The following is a 17,282-nucleotide window of genomic DNA, read 5'->3' as shown; positions in this document are numbered from 1 at the left end:
GAACTACCTACATATAAAAACTCATTCAGTTTTCCACCTTACCGCAAAAACACAAGGTCTAAATACGAATATTTCACAAAATGTAGTTATGATATTACAGTACTGTACCCATTTTGCGTTGGGATATGTATCAGTAGCGAAACAAAGTAGGCATAAATATAAATGCGGATAAAGTGCCACAAATATGTATCCACAACCTTAAGGTATGAGCAATAAAGTCGTGTATACCATGTGTATACATATTTCTGGCACTTTATTCGCATCTATGTTTAATACGACTGTAACTCTAGCGAAACTAAGTACGATTTTTATCATAATGGATACATAAGCTTCAAATTACAGTGCGCGTTATCTGCTTGTGAATTCAACAAATTATTGTGCGATTGTACGTGTACCGAAAAGTACGTAAATATACGGTACGGAATACCTAGGAACAGCGATCCCTTTGTTAGTTTGAAAGTGCAATAAAATCTACTTGCAGGGGGTAATTTTAGTAATTTGCTGGTTGTACTCGTACCACGGTATCGTATTCTGGGTATATACCGCCAGTACCCTATCACACTCAAAACTAGTATGTATGTGTAGGTATTTGTACCACTGTTGGTTTTGAGAAGTGCAATTATAAGAGGGGTAGAAGAAACACGGTAGAAATACAGTATAATGTTGAATAAGTATTTATATACATATTATAAAAACCACGCGCATATCAACCTGTTTAATTGATATGAAACAACTCACATTCGTAAGTGGTTTTTTATTAATGTTTTTTTTTTTTTTTTTTTTTTTTTTTTTTTTATTTACAAATGTTTACATGACATTACAGTTAAAACTAATGCGTCACGAAACTAGAATATAACAATATTTACATTAACACATTTATCCTACTATTCACATTTATTTAATTACACTAATGTCCAGTTGAAGACGGCCTAGCATCCATCATCTCGCAGAATCTCAGGCATTCATTTCTCACTGCCGTCCATCGCCAAGCAATCAGGTCGCACTCTGGTGCTGATGCCAATAGCGCATTCAGTTGTGAGAGGGCGCGGAGCAGAGGGGAGTTCATGCGCGACCCGGTGCGTGCCGCCGGCACCGCCAACAGATCGCGGCGCCGCGGCCGGAGGGGTATCCGAGGGACGTCCGGCACCCGCAGTCGCACTAGCCGACTCACAAGCTCGGGGCAGTCCGACTCACCGCGCAGGGTCTTACATGCCATGGTTATCAGGCTCAGGTTGCGTCGGACCAATGTCATGGTCGACTTTTCCCAGCCCGGCAAAAGGGGGAAAGTATGGGAAAGCCCCAGACAATAAATTTACACAAAATGTGTCTTAAAACTTTGGCGGATCGTCCGCCACGAAAAAGAAGCAAAAAAAGGTACTTAATAAAGTGCACTACGATTTCCTCAAGATTTCAGGTCTCTAATTGGGTGGAAAGAAAACGGTTAGATTGTGACACACTATTTTATTGTCTAACGGACACAAAGCAAGTTATAGCCAGTAAATCATTATTCTAAGCTTAAGCTAGCACCTTAATATGTATTGCCAGACGGTAGAGCTGGGCCGTGCAATAGTTCAATTCTAAATGATTTACAAGCGTTCCTAAGTTCTGTTAGTCCCTAGTTATCAGTGCCAACATAGATAATAGGAATTCTTCTTAACTAAACTAAGTAATCTTGCCTTCCAGGAAGAAAGAAAATGACACCAACCTTCAAGCCAGAAGTTACCGCTAATACAATGTGTAAGCCCTCCTTCTGCGAGCTGAAGCTGGTCGCCCCAGGCGCTGTGACACAATGAAGCACCACCGCAACCGACGCATCAGCAGGTTGAGAGCATCTTCTTCGCCTGGATAGGCTCGACCCCGGAAGCAAGCTATCGCACCATTCGACGCTTGTGGTAAAATTGGAGTTGCCGGACAAACCGGCCCCCTTTATAAAGAAGACATTACTTGAATGTCTGTATAACCAGTATAACCTGGAGTAGGCCTAAACACAGATTTAGTTGTAATTGTAATTGTAAATATAGTTTTAACCACGACGATCCTAATAATTATAACTTTATTCTTTAACAAAGAACAGTTTCAATTTTGAATTTAGAACGCCGGCTTCGCCCAAAGACTAAAGATGCGTTCGATAACCATCGGTCGTTATACTGTCATGGGTTGTGCACTAACTGCCGTCAATCCACGCGTGCAACCTTTTTACAGGCACCAATTTATCTCAGACCTATTCCAAGCGATAATACGCTTTATAACGAAGGAGTAAAAGTCTTTGAGAAATTAAAAAAAAAATGGTAGTTGCTGGCCGTTTTTGTACATGGCAGCTTTTTCCGACAACCACAGATTAAGAAAAGTAATGTTCGGATTTAGAACGGTATGCGTAGTTTAAGCGCCCTTGATTTACGATACGTTACGTTATTTACGCGACTTTGAATTTGCCGAAGAATTTTAGCGCCTGCTTTTGAAGCTTAATCAGTTCATAAGTGAAATTTGGTCTTTACGCATCTGTTCCTTCTTTTTGCAGATGAACGGCACCATTTGTAGCTAACATTGTAACTTAAATTAACTTTTTAAAGTCGAAAAGTGGAATCATTTTGTTAAAAGGAATCGTTTTTGTACATGAAAAATTTCCAAAGTGTAACTATACCTACAATGTTTTGTATTGTTAGTTTTCTTATTACGTCTTTTGTGTACGAGATATATCGATGTCTACTTAAGAAAACTCGAACATCGTTTAGGTAGACTTTCTTGACCTTTTTGTCGCGTGAAATCGTTAATTTTTTTCATTATAGGCGTCAACTGCCAATTTGACAATCGATTGAGCAGCCAAGCTCGATTATTCGAATCGAATCACACTTCGCCACCGATTGGCCGAACGATTCGGATCATTGCACTCGTCGGAACAAGTGTCAAATTTTCTACGCACATTTCTAAAATAAAATAAAGACTTCTGTGAAGATTTTGAGATGGTATTTGTTTTGTTTTGATAAAGTACCAATTATTTTAAACATATTAGTGAATAGATCAATCAAACGCAGGTAATAGAATTTATGGACTAACTATTTTCTTGAATTGATGAATGAATTGAATTTATACACTAAAACAAATCTAACATCAGGCACCCAAATACAAAACCAAGTCATTTATTAACCAGCACAATCAAAATCTGAGCCCAAAAACATTCATAGAAACTCTAACCACATTCTCACGAGTCTGGTTCACACGATGACGACCACAGACAAAATATTCTATAATCTACGGCCACACCATAGACTTGTGACTTTTCCGAACGCCGCTCTAGCGTAAACGATATTCGGGTTCCACCAATCACGTCTCACTCCTGGTTTTACGCCCCGTTGGCCGCCGCCACATTAGATTTGTTTCATAAAAATCGATTTTTAAATTACAACTCCATTGAGGTTTGCGCTCATTGTAGTTTTTAACTTTTTACCGAGTTATATCGGTAAGCGCTGGAGCCCCGCTGGGAAGTTATTTTCTGGCTCGGCTCCAAATTGCTGGCCAGTTAGATTAGAAACGCCGTTTGCGATTTAAAGTTAACGGTGCTTCATGAAGAAATTGATGAGGAAAACAGTTGCAGTAGGTATACTTAAGTTTTCAGGGGCATAGACCCCTTGTCGTTGATAATATCCCAGAATATCCCGAACAAAAAGAAAACATGTATCAAGTTAGTAGTTCGATTGAGGATTTCAGTCAACCTGGTATCTACTTGTTGTATTGTAAACTTTGGATACTTGGGCTCCTTTCATTTACTTTATGATTATTGTAATTTGGTCACAAAGGTTTGTCTCTACCCTTTCAGGAAAGCATATTAAGTGTTCATATGTTTAACAGTCATTTTCCATCCATCGACGTCATATTGAAATTTACGGCCAAACCATACGACGATGACAATAACAATGTGAATAAATAAATTATCATTATTTACAGATCAATTCCAAGTCAAATTATCCGTCATTCTGATTCTAATTTAAATCGTTACTGTTTATAAATCGCTTGAATCAATTAACGGCTAATATTCAGTTGGACGAGTGACAAGCTCGCGACGGAAAGGTCTCTGGGCCCACGCCAGGAATATTCGTATTGCTGAACAAGCATATTACTAATGTGCCAATTTAAATGTGACCTCTGAGCCCACAATAATTTTATGCCACATTAATGCCTCAGGATAAAATAATAATACAATGTTCACGCGATAGGAATAGGATACAATGGTCGCGGTTTTTCTCGAATATCTTCAAAGCTTACTTACATTTAATTTTTTTTAGAATAGTAAAACAAAACACTAAGTAAGTATAGAAAACGACACATCCCATGAGTCCCATGACTCATCTGAAGATTCTGAAGTATGATGGGAGAGCCGATCGTTTTAAGAAGTTATATCAGTCAATTCAGGAGCTTTCGTGGAAAATTACGAGTAGAGTATGATTTACTTTGAAATTTCGATATAATCTAGGTAGATTCAATTACTAGACCAAAGGCCTGCACAAACGAGATGTATTGTGAGTGTTTATTCTTTATACTGGATAGCTAGAAGCGATAGAAATAGTAGTCAGAACTGAACCGCGTATCTATAAAACGTCACAAATATGTTTGAATTTCTGATACCATGTTTCATTTCAGAACATACCCGTACTGTGTGTTCACCCAAATTGAAAATGTCTCAAGCACACTTGATACTGTGAAGTACATATGACGTTTTTCATTGGTACACGCAACAATGTCTTATTAAGACTAATTAGTATGGCATAAATTAAGCAGGCATGTCTTGCACGCATATTTAGGTGATTAATACTGAATATTAATCGTTGAGCATTACCGTTTTACTAAATAACGGTTTATTTTATAACCAGATCCTTAGCTTGATCAGATACTCCATTATAATGTTATTTGTTACATTAAAATCTTGAGAAATCAATTAAAAACTGCCATCAATCTTGATTAAAAGAATAAATACCTACATTGAAAAAATCTGATTTAATAGAAATTCTACAATCAATGAATTTGGACGAATCGTCCATAACTATGCTAATTTGATGACTTTATTGATGTATTTTTCATTCAGCGCTCAGCTTCTTTGGACACATTATGCGCTCCGCTATGGTCGCAATCCTCAGCAATGAGGGACCGAGGAAGAAGAAGGTCTTCGTACGACAGCCAATCGCGTTTCGTCAGCTAAGCAGCGTTAGGGCTGCTTTACACGACACGAATTCTCGGATGTGAGTTTCATACAGTGCGGCATTTGATCGTCCGACTGAATTAGGGAAGTAACCTCAACAGTCCACGATGTAAATAAAATCGCACGTGAGTTCGTGCGTCATGCAAATGCGCCTTTAGCGATTAACCACTTGTTTGAGGTCTTTAACAAATTTGTATTTCTACAATACTCCACAGGAAGACGAGTATTCGTCAAGTTGATCGTCATCTTATTCGTGAACGACCACCATCCGGTGGTACAGATCCGTATCTATAATAATGCCTATTTTTAACTCCCATTCTAAACCACCGGATCCCAATTAAGAGCCGCAAGAGAAACAAAGTCACGCGTCATTATGCGTGTTTGCGTGTCTGTCTGTCTGTCAATCGTCCGTGAAGCTAAACCAGCCGTGCGCCGGGGACATGTTTTGATAATGCCGACTGTTTTTATTACGCCTTCTGATGTATTTAGGAATAAAAAACGTAGATGAAACATCATACACGTGTAAGTTGGGTATAATTAAACAAGCATAAAACAATACGTGTTTTATTTACCTACTGAAGATTTAGCGACGACCGGTCTGGCTTTGGCTTTAAATGCGGTAAAATTAGTGTTAAGTAGTTATGTAGTAATTAAGGAGGAGGTGTTGGTATATACGTAGGGATACTTAAGTATAGATATAGAGGGTAGATTAGAACCAGTCTTGCAATAAACGATTACACTGAGCGCACGTCTATTATTTACCAGTATGTAAAGTACTATTGCTAGAAGGAAGTTCCGAAGTTGCCAAATTTATCTAAGGAAAGTTCTCAGACATTTTTAGCAAACAATGAAGACATTTCACACATCAGCAATTTTTATTCTGAAATACTTTTAACGATAAGTAAAAAAAAACACAAGCAAAGTAGAGTGTTCGGAAAGTATTAAAGAGTCATGGAATGTATTGGACCCCATACATTTCACGACTCCTCACTTTTCGAACAGACTCTATTAGCGATGACCTTTTCAAAATACATCAAGTTAACTAAGTATACATTGAAGTACGTCATCGCCCGAGGTACGCATTAAGCCCACCTCACACCTTGCGACTAAATTAGAATAACATAATTACATAGTCAGGTGTAACGTCGACCGTGTCTAACGCGACGATTTTGGCAATAACGTTTCTGGCACTAACGACGTTTTTTGGCACTTTAAGCCGTAATTGAGGTGCTTGATTAGGTTCTGATTATGTTTGATTGCTGGTTTGCGAATATTCTAAATAAATGGTGTAATTTTTATCGTATGTCTTTTTATGCTTTACGTAATTTGAAGAACATAATTTTTGTGGGCGGAATGTCAGAAGGATTAAGTTTTTGTTTGTACCGTTTAGAAATTGACAGTACCTACGACCACGCAAACAATAATAATTATACCTTTAATTGATTGGTTATTTAGTTACTTTTAGATTTTTTAAATCATGTGTAATTCAGAATCCGCGAAATACTAGTATGCTTTCGATATCAGTAGACTTTGATGACCGATAAAACCTTTTTTAATCCAAAAACTGTTACAAATCGTTTACCTGTCACGACGCTTCCCTCCATTCTTACCAAATCCCTTATTTTCACGGATTCGTACTTAATTATTTCTTCAATAACATCACGTGGGGGCCCGATTGTGAGGGGCATACGTTTGACCCTTACCTTTACCAAGTCAAAATCAGAAAGGAAAGAATTCCGCGATTCAGTCAAAGCTTCCCATTGCATCACTTTCCATTGCTGCGTTTATTTCTGATACTTAATCTTACTGACGATGTTTGAAGAGTAATGGATACAGAAATTGAATAGTATTTCGAGTGCGTTTGACGTGAAGTTGATGGATCGATACGCACGTATTGGCGAAGGAATGGTTTTGTTGTATGTTACGTCTAGTTAGAAAGGTTGGTGTTAAGTGAATTAGTCGAGTTTTTTTCTTATTGTAGACTTGAAGAACGCAATAGGCTTTTCTAACAAGTCAATTTAGATTCTTTGAGATGTAACGATTGGCTGTTATAAAAATTCAAAGAGAAATATTGGACATGACTGTGTTAATGTTTCTTGTTATAAAACTAAAAGACTTACCGTTGCTGTTATTGGACAGAAATCATCAATTTCTAACCAAATGGCTGACAAAATAATAGGAATTTTGTTTTTTCTGTATTTATGAACATGTTACCTAACTGAGAAATGTCTTTAAATTATAATATTTTTATAGAAACCTTTAACTATTTGAGATTATCACACAAAATTAAATAAGTATTGCAAGTGCTACCTACGTTACTTACTTACTGCGCTGGCTCAGCGACCCGAAGTAGATCTTGGCCTCCGACACTAGACTCCGCCATTCGCTCCTATCCTGTGCAATCTGATGCCACTCTGTTACTTTAAGGTCACACAGGTCTTTCTGGAAATCTGGACCTCATCGATCCATCGGTACCTATGAAAGTCATGTTTATGTCACATGTATTTGCTTAGAGTAAGTTGCTATTTCAGCATTAAAGTCCATGTCCAAAAGTCCAAAGCTAGAAGATTGCTCATGGACCTCATGGTCCCATAATTCGCCTAACCGTAACATCCAGGGAACAAATGCCGATCGCCCGCTCGATCACCGACGTGACGCCTCCACAAAGGACCGGGACAGCTCCTTAACGAGTACAAATTGAATCCTGTAGTTTTTCCATAACACACCTCGTTATACCACCAAAAGGGATTTTATAAGAAACCGAATTAGTCTACGGCTTATTTAAAACAATTAAATTAATACAAACTAAACTTTATTGTCCGAATATTAAAGATTAGTTCTAAATAACGGTTATCGTTATAATGCGAGGTTGTGATAGTTATCAACTTTTTTAAAAACGTTCCGAAGCCAGAGATTGATTCGGTATTGAATGCAAAAAGCGTAGCGAAATCGCGTGCGTGTGTTCTCGTCTATGCTTTTGACTTTTTTTATTTATAAGCCTGTTATGTTGGGAACGATTAAAAAAAGTAATTAATGGCTTTTATAAAGGAACTAAGTAGTTTTTAATATTTCTATCAGATTTAAGATGGATTAAATACTTACCCATCATCATCAACATAAAAATGACATCATTTGCATTTAAGGGGTTAAATACAGAACTTCCAAAATAAAGAATCTTATTTTACGTTAATGATATACCTACTAAATGACCCTACACCTCAAGACATTCATTATCAACAATAAAATATAAAATCCCATCAAAATAATTATCAATTGATATGAATCACACCCTTAGAATTTGTATGGCAACTCGTTTGTGTTGGCAACACTGGTAATTACGTGAACTAGGCATAATAAGCGGGTATCCGCTACCAGAAACATTAAAAAAAAAACAAAAATACTTTGACTTGATTGCCTTGATGCATACAAATGACTCTGATGTTTGATGGCAGTCATTCTTTATTGTTTTGTACGAATTTATTCAACAATTTGATGTTTATGCATAATATTACATTTAGGGTTTGCAAAAACCGGTTAACTTAAAAAACCGGTTAATAACCGAGACTTTTCCTTCAAAACCGGTTAACCGGTTATTAACCGGTTTTGAGGATTTTTAGTAAATGGCCGTACTACGCAATAATTACCATTACCTTTAAGAATTCTGATGTTGATGATATCGTAGCAGGTATTACTTGCACGATGAAGATCATTTTTATCCAGTTTTTGGAAATTGTGTAAAATGAGGAAATTGCAAAAAAAGGCTTGTGGTTTGAATGTGACGTCAGTTTTGCGTTTTCTAGGCATGTGGCGAAGGTCTACAGCTCCCAGAGCCCCTAGTAATACAAGCAATTGATGTAAGAAAAGCAAGATCTCCATTTTACCTTTCTTTAAAAAAATATAGTTTGAAATATACGGTAGACTCCGGTTACAACGATGCTCAAGGGACAGCTGATATTACGTCGTACTAACCGGATGTCGTACAAAACGACTTTCATTTCTTTTAATTAAAAATAATATCTACATCTTTATTACTAAAACATTTCAATCAATAGGTTTATTTACGGGATATTATTATCATAGTATTAATACCTTATTTTATAGTGACTAGTTAATTAGAAAAAGTCATTTTTAGTATGCGTGCTTGCTCATCATTTGTAAGTAAAGCTAGTTTATACGCAATCTAAAAATACAAATTGGGTTCTATTTAGCTTATAAGATTAGACCCGAGGCGAATAAATTGTTAAAATATTAAAAGCAATACTCCAAAAAGTTACATGGCCACAATGTAATCTTGCTACATGTTGTAGGCAAGACAGGGGGCCGTGCTCGGGTGGAAGTAGCTTTGTTTTCTCAATTTACTAGTAAAACTAAAAACGTTGTCGCTCGTCGTTGCAACCGGACTTGACGGACGGATTCTGTGTAAAATGTGTCGGAAAAAGCGGCTGGTCGTTAAAATCGGAGTCGTAATAAACGGATGTACTTTCATACTATCACATACGAAAACCAAATAAATACCTGTGCTTATGTCGTTGTAAGAGGTTGGACGTTAGGTCTATGCGGAGTCGTCGTAATAAACTAACCGGACTCTACTGTATTGTATAAAATGTATAATCGGACTAATTTTTAAAATAAAATCATTACAGATAATAATGTTGTCAATGAAAAGTAATTAATAAATCTTTATTAATACAAAACATTAAATAGTTACGTATTTTTGAACCTTTTTATGGCTAATTTTCCAAATTTTGAGAAATAAATACAGTTTCGGTTATTAACCGGTTAGAGACTATAAAAACCGGTTTTTAACAGAGGCCAAAAAGCCTCGGTTAACCGGTTTTTCGGTTAACCGGTTAACCGGTTTGCACACCCTAATTACATTGTGTAATAATTATTTTGTTTGTAAACGAATCATGTGTTTTTTCTTTACACTTTTATTTAAGAATACAAATAACAACGACACAGAAATCGAGTCAACGAGATAAATTATTAGGTATACTTTGACAACACCCGTTAATCCGTAGAAAAGCGCCAATTACAAATTTTGCAAAAATAACTGACTCTGCTTGTGTTACCTTCTTCTAGTAACGGGAATGGCTTCCCAAACCATAGTTTACCGTCATTAAAAAAGCTTAACACGAAATTAAGCTTGTTCAAAAATAGTTAGCCCACTAAAAACACTCACAATTCACATATAAAATTCATTAAAGCGATGGCCGACTGTTTTGGCTTGTTCGGTTGGCAGTACGTGCAATATGGCCGCGCTTCCGGCTGCCATGCTGCACTGCCATTGGTAATTGCGATCGGTAATTTAAAAATTGGAACACATTGTACCCGATTATGTTCAGCCAGCGCCATTCACATTTCAAGAACAGAACGTAACGATTCAGTTAAGAATGCCTACCTATACGTTACCTACTTCAAAATTAACATATTATTGTTGGACGTTATTGAAGTAAAAATATCGCTTTTTAACCCCCGACGCAAAAACGACGGGGTGTTAGAAGTTTGACGTGTTTGTCTGTCTGTCTGTCTGTCTGTCTGTGTGTGTGTGTGTGCCTGTCTGTGGCATCGTAGCTCCCGAACGGATGAACTGATTTAGATTTAGTTTTTTTTCTGTCTGAAAGCTGAGTTAGTCGGGAGTGTTCTTAGCCATGTTTCATGAAAATCGGTCTACTATGTCGCAGTCAGGGGTTTTTTCAAAATTTAAATTTTGTGGTTATATATACAATACAATATACTTGTATCCAACATTAAAAAACTTATGATTGTATTAGGTACAGTCACCGGCAATAACATCGTACAAAAAGAAGGATACATTTAAAAATAACTGACATGTGGTCTTATGTTTCTAGAAATAATTCTTTATTTACATGCACATATTTACATAATTATATAAGAAACTAAGACTGAACTTAAAAGCTAGCTAATGTCTAAAATAGGCCCTTGAGGCATTGTACCAAGGATACTGGCGATATTTCCTCGCTGTATCGCAATGCTGATACGTTGTGCGAGGAAGTCGCCAGCTCTTCGGTCACCAGTTACCTCAACCAGACGCTTCGCGATTTCTGTGAAGAATAAGAATAAGAATTTCTAGAAATATGATTGAGACTGATATTTTTGCGGCCATCTTTTTGTGAGATGTTATTGCAGGTGACTCTACCTACCTACATATAAATTATGTGTGATTAGCCTGGTTAAATATAAGAAAATACTGTTGCTTATTGAAAATGGCGCATCTTATGTGGTCCCATAATTGCCACATTTTAAATTTTAAACGCGCGTTCCAAAACAACGTATAGGCATTCAAATTAACGGCCTCGAATGGGTTATTTTATTAATTTCTGCGGTGAACCGCGCGATAAGACGCCTGTGTCGTGAAACTCCGTGGAGGTCGAGAAAAAAGTAAAACTTACCATAAACTAAACGTTAAATACCATTTTTACTTTATTAGGTGCTTTTGAATGGTTTGAAATATTAAGAGCTTTATGGTTTTATGATAATTGATGTAACCACTTAGGTTGTCTTTAGCAATACGTAACATATATTATATAAAACTAAATTATATAAACAGGTTTGAAATAAACTATATTGCAGATTTACATAAATCGCAAAACAAGATAAAGGTCTTGCCACATACACCTTCATCTATAATACTTGTGTTATATTGAAAGTTTTAACTGTCGGACTATAGTTGTGTACTAAAACGTTTAGGTATTCCATAGATAACACTAGTTTAGTTACACTAGTAAACCGGAAACTGATAACATTGTTACCCTATTCTTCATTTCCGTTGTGGTAGCAATAAAAGAAAAATTGTAATTTTCTACTTTGTTTATATCTGATCAGGGTGGCTAGCCGAATGGCACAATCGCTCACGAAACGAAGCGCTAGTAGATATCTATCTCTATCGCGCTTGCGTATTGGCGCGACAGAGCCAGCGGCGTATCGCTTTCGTTTGGCGTCGGAGAAATGCCATTCGGCTACGGGACCTGATCCTACCAATTTGGTTATATGTAATGCATAATAATTTCTCGAATATGACGAAAATACAATTTCACAGATCGTTCTTTTGAATTTTCCGGTGTGAAGATTAGAATTAGTATTTTTAGATATATGTGTACCTAATCTTTGTATCGCCAAACGTTAAGCAACATATTTAACGAAAACATCATTCTGAATATAATTGCTGAGTATTCTGGGAAAACATACAATAGCGAAGAATTCCAATATGGGAAAGTGTCTGAATGAATATCTCATACTTTTACATAAGTATTTTAAATTAATGAAAAAAATCGAGTAGTATCCAACGGCTTACAGAATCCGAGAATCTTAATTTTTACAGAGCAAGGTGGTCTCTGTCTGCTTCAGTAGATTAAATCTGGAAAAGATTTAGATATTTCATGATTAAACGAACTTACCTACCTATAAGTGAAGTTCTATCATAAATATACAAAGCGCCTCCTCCGAATTAGATAAGCCATATGTAAGCTTAAGCTTTATATAGCTTCACATAACATACCTAGTCATTAGACTCTTCAAAATCAGGTAGGATTCTAGACATGTTTTCACCTAATGCGTCATGCCGCTTACAATGTTCAGGTCAACTGGCAAGTGGCCCGTATACTCGTTAAACGCGCCTTTTATTGTGTCTTTTACGACGGAAGAGTTACATTTTAGCGCTGCGGGCTCTTTACGACTGTCATAGACACGAAGACTGTTTTAATACCTGATAATTCTCTTATCTGTGTTTTACTGTATTATCTGTGATATATGACAGTATTGTGGCTAATTTGAGTGCCTACTGATGTTTGTGTGTTAAGGCTTGATTAGTTTTATTAAGTGTCGTAAAAATAATAAACTGCTCTGGTAAAAAAAATCGTTAAATAATCAAATTCCTGATCTAGATGTGTACTCGATTGAACGGTTTCATTAACTGTTATTTTTCTTTGTTTCAGATGGTCAGTCAAATCACCTGAACCTGTTCAACTCGCGGCCACAGCCGAAGAAGAAACGAAAATCCCGAACTGCCTTCACGAACCACCAGATCTTCGAGCTGGAGAAACGGTTCCTCTACCAAAAGTACCTCTCGCCTGCAGACAGGGACGAGATAGCCAGCTCGCTCGGTCTCTCCAACGCACAAGTCATCACATGGTTCCAAAACAGACGAGCAAAGCTGAAGAGAGATATGGAGGAATTAAAGAAAGACGTGGAAAGTGCTAAAGTACTATCAGCGCATAAGAGTTTCCTAGAAAATGTCACAGATTTAGGCATTCTGAAGAAGAAAGCTATGAGCATAGGGGCGAGCGAGGAGGCAGCTACTAACCTGGTAGTGAACGCGTCTAAATGAAACGAGGCATCGCGCGCGATCGCACAGGAAGCGTTGTACGATCGGCGCGCGCTCGATTTTTAAAAATCGAATTTTCGAGTCGAACGAACTCTATGGTGAATTACTTTTAAATCTGACTTTTTAATAGTGACGTTTGATGTATCTCCACTAATGGTTAGTATGGCGTAAAGTACTTCACTCTCTCTAGTGTTAGCTGTACATAGAAACTGATAGGTGTAGTTGTAACTGTACAAAAACTTATGAAGAAGCTTCGTTGGAAATTTAAATGTGATAGTTGATTTTATTATTTAAGTACTTAATAATTTTATAGAGATATTCCTAAATTATTTATTGCTGAGTTTATATCGACTGGTGCATGGATAGCAATCTCGAAATTTTATGCTGAATTAATTTATTTCATGTATTTTTGTATTTATTAAACCAGTACGTGCAATATGGATTATGTTTCAAAACTTCTGTGCGCCAGTGATGTAATAACTCTGAATCTAAAATAACTGTAAATAAATAGGTAAATGTGTAGTCTAAGATTGAATTCTAAGTACCTTCGTGTAAGATCTTTCCAGCAAATTGTGTCTAGATAAATTAGTAGACTAATTACTAATTCGTAATGTTGACTTTGTCACTCATTAAAGAAAGGATTCCTGGACGGGGAATTCTGTACATTGACCCGCCTATTTCTATCTTTATCACACGTGCATAAGTTATATTGCTATTATGCTGCTTACACTGTGTCATTGACTGATTTCATCATGAGGGAACAGCAATAATATACCACGCGAGCGATAGAGATAGGGACAGATAGGTCAATGCACGGAATTCTTTTTGGTAACTCTCTTTACCATTATTGTGACATTATTACCAGACGGTATTATAAATAAATACAATATGTTATGTATTTTTCATAAAAATAATTAATTAAAATGATTTACGGTGAAAGTAAATCTGCACGTGGACTAGAATGTTGTATGTAATATATAAATAATTATTGAATTTTATTACCGTTAAAATAAAATAGATTGAGTGAGTCCACGAAAAATAAGTAGGATCTAAACGAAAAGCCTACATGTTAACTCATAACTAATTTGAATTTAATACAAAGAAATATATACCTAAGTAAATAATTAAAATTTGATACATTTTATTCATATTTTAAGTACCCAGCAAGAAAGAAAGAAAATGTCCTGTTATGTAAAATTGGAAATATTGATCGTGGACTCGCTTATTTCGTCTTAGCGCCATAAAATACTCTTTCAAGAAAAAAAAAACATTCAGTCGAATTGAGAACCTCCTCCTTTTTTGAAGTCGGTTAAAAACGACATTTATTCAAATTATATATAATAATAATATATATTTGGCTAACTGTGCAATTTTATTATCGAAAATATTGTATAAGATTTTAAGAAAAAAATGTCAACATTCAATTTAATTGGTATAAGTTCAATAAATTATAATTTTCTTTGTGCCAACTATAATTGTCATCTCATCAGTTTTACTTTAAATGTTACTTTATTGCGTTTTTATTGCATTTTAGAAACTTTTATCTGCTGTTAATATAAAATAGAATGAAGACAAGGACAAACTGAACCCTTAAATTGAGTGTCGGACTCGCGTGACGTTAAAAACTTAGAAAATAAATTTTAGACTTCACATAGTTCAAGCGTATTGTAGATATACATATTACTGCGTACATGGACTCAGTTTGACCAAGCCGTCTTTTACAAACCAAAATAGCTTGAAAGAGTATGGCTGTATATAGACCTCTCGTTCCTACCGCAGCAATGCGATTTTATACTTATGTAGTGGCCTTGCGCCTTCGGTACTGTGCATATAAGCTGGTGTAAATAAACAATTATGTGTTACATATATCTTTGATTGAAAACCACCTGCGACCCCTGATAAAAAAAGTTTAATAAAAGTCTATTTGTCAGTAGAAAAAAAAAACAAAGCCACGAAGTTAACGAAGTATATTGTAGGTATTGATCGTCGAAGCAAATCTTGCGTCTTTTTCTTTTTTAAATGATTGACCATTAATTTGAGCATTAAGCGCTTCTAGCAAGCAGAATAATATTATTAATGGCTACTAATCACTAAAGCATTTAACTAATTTGAGTCAAGCAATCAAATCCATATGGCAAATGACTACTGAAATGCAGACTGGGTAGGGTAGTTACTGTTAGTGGTTTCAAACTAATGGGAGAACAGACAAAACAAATTTATTATATGACATTGCAACATTTGCAACACCGTCAAAAGATTCCAACCGCCGAAAACCCCGTAAAATATCGTTCGGTACGGTTCGGCACACTGGCCACAAAACAAAGAATAATTAAAAGCATACAAGCCTTGTCTATGGTCACTCAACTTTTAAATAGCGGTATTCTATTCTATAAAATCCATTCGCCACACATACGCAGTTTATCGATAACTTTCGCAAGCTCATCTAACTATTACCTTCAAACTAAATTATATTTTAACTTAACAGAATAAAGTCTATTTTCAACATAATGGAGGGAGTTATGAGTTTGCGAGATTTATTCGAATTTTGAATTTGCTTTATTTGGATTTGGAACGAAGCGTTTGAGGAGTCGCGTGCCGCCGACGGTGTAAGGCAGTATTTAGACAATACGTAAGTATCTTTATTTTGGGTAAGTATATACAAATAAATATCTACTTGTTTGTACAAACAATGGGGTACAAAAACAATCAACAAGAATAAAAATACATGCATTCAACATACAATAAGGCAAAGGAAACTGGGCTTAAATCAGAAACAATGATGGAAATAAAAAAGCAGGACACTATGAACATAAGGATTAAGACATGTCCTATAGCTTGATTGATGGTGAAAATCAAGTACAAGTAGCCACCTTGTCAGTGGAAAAAGTCACACATTTTCCACAGAAATGTTTGAATATTCAGTATTTTCAGTATATCTACATAGGCATAGCGTCCATAGAGCCAGATTTCAAACCATATAACTTTTTCTAAAGCTGTAAATGCTGTAATATTTAACTGTAATGACAAATCCTGGGTTCGAATCCTGGTTACCATTGTATGCTTAGCCTAACACCGATGTCCAATTATTACACGACGTTCGAAACTCAAAATTGTTAAAACTGTACGAGAATTGGTCACGGACCGAGTTTGTTATACAATAATTGGTCGCCCACCACCAAATAGTACCATTATAATTAGACCTCTATATTTTAGGAGACTGGTATAAATTAAGTATCAAGTTATATTGGGTATCTTTTAGGTTACTTTTTAAATATTCATGTTAGTTGTAAAATCGTTAACTATGGCCAGTATCATTGCATGAAAGCGCTATAAAGCGTAAAAATAAATAATTGCGTGTAAACACGTTGTTTTTGGTTGTTCTATTGACAAATCGGCAATCGTTAGAGTGACCAAAGCCTATACCATGGGTTTTGAAAGTTTTAGAATACGTTACTCTTTATCGTAAACATACATAAAACTGACCCCTGATTTCCAAAAGGCAACAGATTCATATCCTCATGAATCTGATGAATCTGCTAAAAAAATTACTACCACTCTCAGCAGAAACCAAATTCTTAGTGACAGTAGGTTGCTACTTGCTACTGTTGCTAGCCCATCGTTCACATCACAATTGAACCCATATACCACAGTCGACTTCTACAACACCAACGGGGGTGATGAAATTCTTGACCCGTCACCACCGTATAGCGGAAAACGTGCTGATCACTTTGTCCACAATGTAATATC

At 36.1% G+C, this 17,282-nt stretch overlaps 1 protein-coding gene across 1 annotated transcript in view; it reads left to right on the top strand.

Moving 5' to 3' along the window:
* The window catches only part of LOC125238320 (transcription factor LBX1-like), a 109,646-nt gene extending 94,249 nt beyond the window's left edge, over positions 1 to 15,397 (top strand). The window contains exon 2 of the mRNA XM_048145619.1: positions 13,147 to 15,397. Coding sequence (XP_048001576.1) covers positions 13,147 to 13,538 — 392 coding nt within the window. The 3' untranslated portion in view covers positions 13,539 to 15,397. The remainder of the gene's footprint in view (positions 1 to 13,146) is intronic.
* Positions 15,398 to 17,282: the final 1,885 nt, after the last annotated feature.

Source organism: Leguminivora glycinivorella, chromosome 23 (genome assembly GCF_023078275.1).
Source record: "Leguminivora glycinivorella isolate SPB_JAAS2020 chromosome 23, LegGlyc_1.1, whole genome shotgun sequence".
NCBI classification, from domain to species: Eukaryota; Metazoa; Arthropoda; class Insecta; order Lepidoptera; family Tortricidae; genus Leguminivora; species Leguminivora glycinivorella.
This window is presented reverse-complemented; position numbering and strand designations above follow the sequence as displayed.